This window comes from Vigna unguiculata, chromosome 2 (assembly GCF_037176805.1).
Source record: "Vigna unguiculata cultivar grain cowpea cultivar isolate G323 ecotype 2 chromosome 2, ASM3717680v1, whole genome shotgun sequence".
NCBI classification, from domain to species: Eukaryota; Viridiplantae; Streptophyta; class Magnoliopsida; order Fabales; family Fabaceae; genus Vigna; species Vigna unguiculata.
In genome coordinates this window covers 8,289,694-8,299,243 of record NC_140793.1, presented here as the reverse complement: position 1 = coordinate 8,299,243, position 9,550 = coordinate 8,289,694, and the positions used below count along the sequence as shown (strand labels likewise).

General features: G+C 46.3%; 1 protein-coding gene across 1 annotated transcript; it reads right to left on the bottom strand.

The window, feature by feature from the left end:
* Positions 1-7,906: 7,906 nt before the first annotated feature.
* LOC146888298 (uncharacterized) lies at positions 7,907-8,518 on the bottom strand. The gene has a single exon (XM_085670040.1). It carries the CDS (start codon positions 8,516-8,518, stop codon positions 7,907-7,909), a length of 612 nt encoding a protein of 203 aa, XP_085526166.1.
* Between the last annotated feature and the right edge of the window lie 1,032 nt (positions 8,519-9,550).

The following is a 9,550-nucleotide window of genomic DNA, read 5'->3' as shown; positions in this document are numbered from 1 at the left end:
ACCCTAGCTGGCCAAAGAGCAGCCAAGAGTGACTGTAAAGCAGCCCATAATGAGACATTGAATGGCCATTAACATCTCCATTAAGTCTCCTTTTCGTTTTTGGATAATTAACAAGCATTAAGACCTAATTAAAAGGCGAATTAGAGGTGAGGAAGAAGGTTTTCTGAGGCTACTATTGCAATGCACATCAGGGAGAGAAAATCAGATAGAAACGTGAGGTTGAGTGCAATCCAGGAGCTAAATTGGGTGAAATAAGAGAAGCCATTTTTTTACCAAATAAGGAGACAAGAACTTTCAAGTTTAGCAAAGGAAACCAGGTTAGGGGGTTTTACACGTTGGAATTTTACGTTTGGGTTTGAATTGCATGACATATTCTAAATTGTATGAATGTCTCTCGTTTTTTATTCCATTTTTGTGTTTCTGGAAAATTTCCAGAAACTGCCTGGTGGGCATTCATACCCACCAGGCGGCACATGCATTTTAACCTATTTCTGGGTTCCTGAAGAGGAACCGCCTGGCGGTAACCTCCCGACCCCCAGGCGACACAAAGCAGTTTCACCAAGTTTTCTGGGTTTTGATGAAGGGTCTGGCAGTGGCGATTGAACCGCCAAGCAACGCGAACCAATTGGTTCGATTCTTGTACTTTCAGGATTCTGGGATGATTTTGATCGGAGGGAGAGTTAGTCTCAATTGTCAAGTGAGGATTGGATATTAAAAATTCATTGAGTTTCGGGTGATTGAGGGCTAAAATTGATGGAATAGTGCATATATGATGTAGGGTTTGGAAATTTAGGGATTTGGATGTTGCGAGTCTAATTGGTGGTGAATTCCAGTGAGAATTGTTAAAGATTAGGTGTGAGCAATACGTTGGTCTGAATATAAGTGAATTCGCGTATGGACTGCGTGAAATGGATAGGGGAAAGTTCTTGCATGAAGGAGAAAGTCTGAGAAGCCAAGAACCACATACACCACCAAGCAGCACAGGATCTATCGCTAGGCGCCACTGCAGAAACATAGGTATCTGCGTGACAACAAAAATTTACGAGGATTTTAGGAATTTTGGGAAATTCAGGTTCCTTCTACATATCAGACGATAATAGGTAAAAGTAGAACTGCTATCTCTTGGTTATATTAGTGGGAAAGGTGAGTGATTAATGAAATGAGATGAGAATTCAATAATGGATTGGAAATCTTTAATCGTAATGGCATTGTGGCTGAAGTATAAAAGTATTACGTTATTGGAATAGTTTTTTCATAAGTCTAACTAGTAGCTTGGATGGTTGGTTTAGATGAATTTGACTAATTGGGGATCTAAGGAAATTAGAGTACCTTGAATGATAAGATAGGGAATATGGTTCTAGTTCTGGAATGGATGGAATACTTGGGAATCTTGTCAAGAAATGAAAATTGTTAATGCTTGGGACAATGTATATGACCATATTTAAAGAGTGAATTCATATCTGCGGTGTTATAATGACAAGAGACATTGTAGGTTGCAATTTACAAGTTAGAGGTACTCTGGAATGGGGCGGCGGGAAAGTGAAAGTGTGCCATAAGAGTTGGAGGACCTAAACTAGTAGTCATTGTTGTATTGATGCAGCACCTGGCAGCAGAGCGGGATACGACAGGCGATAGATACGAAAATAGTGGGCTTTTGGAACGCATGTGCATAGTGGTGAGGGTAGTCCCGCCAGGTAGTTTCTGCAGTCTTGATGGTTCACAGGCGCTACACGCCTAGCAGTACGTGTCTCCCGTCAGACGGTCTAGAATCAGGCAGCGCTTGACGCTACGTGGCTTGTGTCAGGCGATTTTTGTTGCAGCATTATTGGTGTTCTTTCTCTTGAAGTGCGTGATCTACAATGCTATAGTGATGCCTTAAAGGTCAGATTGCTAGTGTTCCTTGAGTTCTAGCCCAGAACGTATCCCTTGAGTTGAGCTCGAGATAGAGGTTAAGCATGTGGCATTCCTCGAGTTGAGCTCGAAATGGCATCCCTCAAGTCAAGCTCGAGATAGAGGATGAACACGAGGAACCCTTAAGTTGAGCTCGGGTTGGTGAGTGTTGCTTGTATGAGTGTGCTGGTTGTGGCCAGTATGGATGGGTCCAGATAGATTGCTATCCTCAGTAATTAGCTGACGAGTTTAGTAGTCTTGGGACGTTACGAACTATGTTCGTATTTGGGAACTCCACATGGCGTTACGGTGTGTGATTTGTAGCATGGTTTTCCCGCACATGCTCTATCGGTTATGGCCGATAGGTATGCCACGTGGCCTTGGATTTTTTTATAAATAACGATGTGTGGTCCACGTTATTTTCACACTTTCTTACTTCTATCTACTCTCTACGTCGTTCGGTTCACTCACTACAGGTAATAATGGTTGTTGTTAGTCTGTCGAGTTCGGAAGGGTCCTCTGGTCGGGATAGCAGAAATCTTAAGGACGGCGGGTTGGCTTCCACCTTCTCGCTGACGTTATTGGAGATTGAAGGGTTGCTCGGTCGGGATTCAATAGGCTTAAGTTCAACCAATGTACATAGGATTAATAGGGAAGAGGTCGGGGGCTCGAGTGGACAGAGCGGGGGCAACACCGAGGTGCTAGCGGGGGAGATAGCTATGACTCTGACAGTGAAGATAGGGGTCAACTCAAGATCGACTTTGCTGATGAAGGGGATCGGCTTGACCTTCCCCCGATCCTTGGCTACGAGTGGTCGCCCCATGAACCTAGAACGTATATCACTAGGTTCCGATGGGGGGATGACCTAGTCGCCTTGGTCGGCAAGGCAGATTTTTCAAAGAAGATGTGGAAGATGGGTCCCTTCGGTTGAAAGTTTACACCGGCAATGAAAGGGTATGCCACGGTCATGAGGGAGCCAGGTTGGACTTCTTCTATGTGTATGCCTGCTTCTTCCAAGACCTATTCTTGACCCTATTGTTAGTCAATTGGCAAATGGCAGTTTTGAGGGAGATCCAATGTGCCCCCACTCAAATCCACTTGAACGCTTGGGTGTCTATGCAAGTGTTTGACGTTCTCTGTCGGGCGGCCGGGCTGACGCCAACTATGCCCTTATTCCTCCACTTCTACAAGATCTGACCCACTCTGACTAAGGGGTGGGTGTCATTCGTCGGTGTAACACCCCCGGATCCTCTTGGGCTTACCAGGCATCCCACCTGCCACCCTCAAACCGGTTGTGTTAGGTCTGCAGCCCAATACACCCCAACCCATCACCCTTCTCCGTCCATTCATACTGGGTGGGTTGTTGCCAGTGGGAATCGAACCCCCAACCTGACCTTTAACACCTCTGGCTCACCAGCAGATGCTACCAGTTGTGCTGCAGCGCAACTGGTAGCATCTGCTGGTGAGCCAGAGGTGTTAAAGGTCAGGTTGGGGGTTCGATTCCCACTGGCAACAACCCACCCAGTATGAATGGACGGAGAAGGGTGATGGGTTGGGGTGTATTGGGCTGCAGACCTAACACAACCGGTTTGAGGGTGGCAGGTGGGATGCCTGGTAAGCCCAAGAGGATCCGGGGGTGTTACAGTCGGGGCCTCCAAGAGCCTGATCGGCCTCTACCTCGCCTCCTACAAGGGATTTAAGACTGGATTTTTCAAAGTCTTGATTACCCTTCGTGGGAGGAAGTGGTTCTTTGATGAGGAGAATCGCCCCAAGTTTTCGCTATATTGGACTCACATGTTGTCGCCTGTTGACCCGTGGCCCGAAGAGCGAATGACCCCGACTGAGCGGGCAAACCTCGTTGTCCTTAAGCATCTTCCCAACAAAATCCCGCCAAGGCCCCTAATCCAATGTCTCTGCTCAAAGGACCTATCCGGGGCGATTTATGGTTAGTGGTTCTGATCTGAACGGTTTTCCTTAGGATAAATTCACTTATCTAAATTTTTTGTTTGCTTGCAGATACAATGTCTCGGATTTCTGTTGTCAATGCTAAATTTATGGCGCGGGCTAAGTCATGCCAAAAGCCCGCCGATTCTTCGGGTGTTGTTCCATCACGACCGACCCCTCCCATTACTCCACCATCCACCAAGTCGACCCTTGAAAGAGATACCCCGACAAGGGCATCGGGTGTTGGTGATAGGACTATTCCACAAGTCCTCAGCATTCCCCATATCACCACTATTCTTGCCATGGAAGGGTGGCTACTAAGAGAAAGAAGAAGGGGAAGAGTGACGCTCCTTCTTCAGCCCGCTCGCCCAAGAGGAGCCGTCGGGTGCAGGCCTCTGGGTCATTGGCCTCTAGTTTTCTAGGCAAAGACCTCCGGTTGGGGGAGAATGTGTCTTATCACCTTGGGTCTGAGGTCAAGGATTTGTTGAAAGGAGTGTTGGGCAATGAGGCACTTCGCACGGCCAACGAGTTAAGTCTTAGGCTCTCTATGCTTACTGCCAAATTCCCAGTCGTCGACCAGGCTTAGGTGGACGCCCTGGAGAAGGAGTTGGCCACTGCTCGGGCCGACATTCGAGAGCTGAAAGCGTTTGCGGCAGATTTGAAGTCGCAAATTGACAAGTTGAACGAGGTGAAGGCTAAACATGCGAAGTGTGCGGGTCAACTGAAGGAGGTTGTCGATCGGCTGAAGGAGCAGAAATCGAGGAACAAGACCGTCGCTGAGGAACTGCAAACTTAAGCACCGCTTTGATGACCTCTCGCTCGAGCACTTATCGGCCGATCAATCTACTGACAAGTGGCAAAAAAAATGCGAAGAGTTAGAGTCTAAATTGGTGATTGCCGACGAGCAGGTATTTGCGCAACACGAGCTTGGGTTCCAAAAAGCTCTGAATCAGGTTGCTCACTTCTTCAAGGTTCCCCACGATCGACTGGATACCTTCGACTTCCGGTTCGACATGGTCGATGGGAAGCTGGTGAGGGTGTATGATTCTCTAACCTTCGAGCATGTTCAGTCGGCAACCGCTACAACTCCTCCCCCAATTGTTGAAGATGTTAACTCTTACTTTTGTTAAACCTTCTTTTATTTTTGTTGTATTTTTTGGATGACTGATCGAACCGGATCGACCTCTAGGACGATTGCGTCTGATCGGCTTTAATACTTTTTGTGGACATGTTAAGACATTTGGCTTTATAATGCAGCTCTTGTATTTCTTACATGCTGCTCGACCGGTTATATCAGTTTTAGTTTGTTACTATTTGCTTATTTAAACGTTTATTTCGTCCGATATGCTTCTAATCTTCTTTCAATCGGATGCGTTTAGTTTAGTTGTGTTGGACCGTTAGGATGATTAGATGGGGCGATCGGCCTCAGTTGACTGGCTGACTAAGTGACGCGATTGATTTTTGTTGAATGACTTAGAAAGTTTTTACTTTGTGCATTACTAGTTTATTGGCTAGACCGATCGTTCGTTGGTGTTATCATTGCTTCAGTTGTTCAAACGATTCAACATAAATGGTATTTGAGTTCTAGTTGCGTTTTTAACTTAAAGTTGTTTTCGAAGCCCCGTGGAGGCGTTTGTTTGATAGGTTGTGTCATTATGACTGCTTGGGTCTATGCTATTCGACTGGGCGACACATAATCGGGGGACTAGCGATCATGGCCTTTATTTTTTGAAATGCACATTCGCATTGTTCGTCCCATTTGTCGGTCGTTTGCTTCTTGATCATTCTGAGGATCGACTTGATCCGCTCAGTCAGCTTTGGTAGGAATTTGGTGAGTGATGTCAACCGATCGACCAACCGCTGAATCTCCTTAAGATTTTTCAAGCTTCTCATGTCTATGATTGCCACATATTTGTCAGGATTAGCTTCTATTCCCCGAGCAGTGAGCATGAACCCGAGGAATTTCCCGACCAATACTTCGAACACGCATTTTTCTAGATTCAATCACGTGTTGTACTTTCGCACATCATGAAAAATCTCTCCCACGTTGCGTGCGTGCTCACCGACCGTTTGGGATTTTACCACCATGTCATCCACATAGACCTCCATGCTTCGACTGATCTGATCCTTGAAGATTGATCCATGAGGCGTTGATAAGTGGCTCTTGCCTTCTTGAGACCGAATGACATCACATCATAGCAACAGTTTTCTTGATCGGTGATGAATGTCATTTTGGACCAATCAGGTGCATACATCGGGATCTGGTTGTATTCCGAGTAGCGTCCAAAAAACTAAAAAACTTGTGCATGTAGGCTTCATCGACCAATCGATCGATGCTTGGCAACAGGTAGGCATCCTTGGGACACGCCTTATTGAGGTTTGTGAAGTTTGTGCACATCCTCCACTTCCCACTAAACTTCTTTGCCATCACCACATTGGCTAACCAGGTGGTGTACTTGACCTCTTGGATAAAACCTGCCTCCAAGAGCTTTTTCACCTCTCCTTCCACCGCCTGCCTTCGCTCCTCGCCCATCTTCATTTTCTTCTAGGTCACTGGTTAGGCTTCTTTGAAGATGGCCAGCTTATGGGACATGATATTTGGATGGATGCCCGGCATGTCTGCGACTGTCTAGGAGAATAAGTCTTTATTCTTATAGATGACATTGGCAAGGAGCTTCTCCTCTTCAAGGTTCAGCTGGCTGCCCAACTTCTTCACCTGATCCACTTTATGGCCGATAGGCAGGTCCTTAGTTTCTCCTTCTGGCTGTAATCGATCCTTCGTGTTTGTGCGAGGTTCAAGATCAATCATTGCAACTTCTGACCGATGTGCTTTCTTGGTCGAGTATAAGGGACCACTTTGAGTTCGATCGCATAGCATTCCCTTGCGATCTGCTGATCGATGTGTATTCTACAGATAGTCCCTCTATCGGATGGGAACTTCATTATCAGGTGCAAGGTGGAGATGATGGCTCCAAAGGCGTTCACACACGATCTCCTTATCAAAACATTATGAGAGATGTGAGCCTCAACTAGCAAGTATTGGACCCTTACCTCTCGCCCATCACGCCTTGAGTCAATTCTGGTGCACAGATCCAAGTACCCTTGAGTGTCCACCCACTCACCTGAGAAGCTGACAATTTGTTCATTATAGGGGACGATCAGGTCCTCAGAGATGTTCATCTTCTGAAAAGTTTTCCAGTATAATATGTAGACAGAGCTCCCCTGGTCCACCAGAACCTTCCCTATTTTGTACTCCACCACTTCGATGAAGATGACCATCGGGTCGTCGTGGTCTGAATTGGGTGCCTTGAAGTCATCGTCGGTGAAAGTTATCGGCGACCGAACATGCCTCGAGCGGAGGAGCTAGACCCTTCCCCAGCAAACCTTTCAGATATAGTGTTGATGTATCCCTGTAGAGGTCTATCTCGGCTTCTACTCCTGCTCCTACTTTGGTGTCGTCTTCCCGAAGATTTCCCCCTTTTACACTCGGGCTCCCGCCTTGGTCGGTCATTTCTGCTTGACTGCGAAGACGTTTGCGTTGGGCTCTTCTTCTTCTCAGGGTTGCGCTCTTGGCGATCCTACTTGACGTATTTCTTCAACTGTCCCGAGCAAATAAACTCTTCTATCTTGTCTTTGAGGGTGTGACACTCCTTAGTGGTGTGACCGATCGTTCGATGGTACTGGTAGTGTTTACTACCATCGACATCTGAGGGCGGTGGTTTCTTCCTTGGGGGTGGAAGAGCGTCAGTGTTGAATGCTTCATGCAGTATTTTGGCCCTGGGGACGACGAGCAGGTGGTGAACTTGGGGCCCTTCCGCTCTGCCAGCTTGACGACCGGCTTGCTTGGTCTTAGTGTGCTCTTCTCAACTGCTTTAGGCTCAGACTCCTTGTTGCAAGCCCTAAAGTTATGCATGTCTTCCATCTGTATGAACTGAGCCGCTCTCTCCCTCAACTCCTCCATAGTCTTTGGTGGCTTGCGAGTTATTTTGTCAGCAAAAACACCAGGCTGTAGGCCATAAGAAAAGTGGTGTCGGGCGATCTCATCACTAAGGTCCTTAATTTTGACCAACATTCAGTTATACCGATCCAGGTAACTTCGCAGTGATTCATCGTCCTCTTGATGGACGTTGACCAAGGCCGCCGGCATGAGAGTGGTCGGTCGGAGTGGGGCGAACTGGGTGTTGAACCGAGCCTTCAACGTGGCAAAACAGTCAATATTATTGGGTGGTAATTTAGAAAACCACTCCAATGCTTCTCCTGTTAGGGAGGATGAGAACACGCGACACCAAATTGCGTCGCTCACCATGTGAAACATCATCTGGTGAGCAAAAGTTTGCAAATGGTTATCCGGGTTGGTTGTGCCATCGTACTTGTCAAAAGTTGGTACCTTCCATTGGTCGGGCAGCGGGGTTTCAAGGATAAATGGAGTGAAGGGCAAACTTCCTTCCGCATGAACTACCAGTCGAGACGGATGCCCGTCTCGATTGGCTCCAGAACTCTCTGCCACTGTGGAGATCAGAGTTCCCCAAGAAGCCACGGTTTTCTCAACTCGAGGCGGTTGCGATCGGTCGGCTTCAGTAATATGAGGATGACTCATCTGGTGTTCCTCCTCTACCCTCGGTTGTGCTCGACTCAGTCGAGCGGGATCTGGAATGTTTAGGGTTGAGGGAATAGGATCCCCCATTTTTTGCTTAAGGGTGGCGTTCTCTTCTTGCAGGATGCGCAACTGCGCTTCATAGTTCCTTTACATTTCGTTCATCCTCTGTTGCAGCTTTCTCAACTTCTCCCTTGTATCTACCTGGTCGTCAGTCGTTCCTCTTCTTTCAATGTTGCTCGTCATGTTTCTAGTGATTACCATATGGGTTATCCTATTGATAAGTGCTCGGCCCCATAGTGGGAGCCAAAATGTTTCAGGTATAGGGACCAAGTGTAACATTCCTAAGGAATATTATTAATATTAAATAAATAAAATTTCCAATTAAAATAAATACCACATTGATTATAACTATTTCCCAAAAACGCGGGAAATATAAAAACTTTAATTGCAACATAACTAAAATATTCGCAATTACGTTAATACAAAATATACCAAAATTCAACATATTTATAAATTACATCAAAATCCTTTAAATGAAAATCCTTTTACAAGCCCAGGTAGACCCTGCTCTCAGTCTCTAAGTAGCTCCTGGCTCACCTGTCACATCATCTGCTCCCGGATAACAAATTATCCGATCATCGCCATACACACACAGATAGGGTGAGCTATGCACAATAACAATATAAAAATATATATGAATTAAATCTGTTTCCCCAATCCCAAAAAAATACATAATTAAATTCATAATTTCCAAATCACCCAACCATGACCTCATAGTCCTTCATGAGTCATATGCATGAACTAGGTCTTGGGACTTCCCTGTGCTCCCATGAAACTAACTCATTCGTGGTCCAATCCTATGAGCCTATCCCGCTCATAGTCCTGCCCTACAGACTCCTCGTCTGTAGTAAATCATCTAAGTCTCATAACTTGGACCATGGCACGCACTCAATCACCATACTATGGACTCCTCGCCCAATAGTAGTCGACGAGAACATCATAGTTCCTTGCCCATCATGCATCCAACACATGCAATCACCATACTAAGGACTCCTCGCCCATTAGTAGCCGATGGGAACTCAACCAGTTCCATGCCCATCATGTGTCCAACCACCGAGC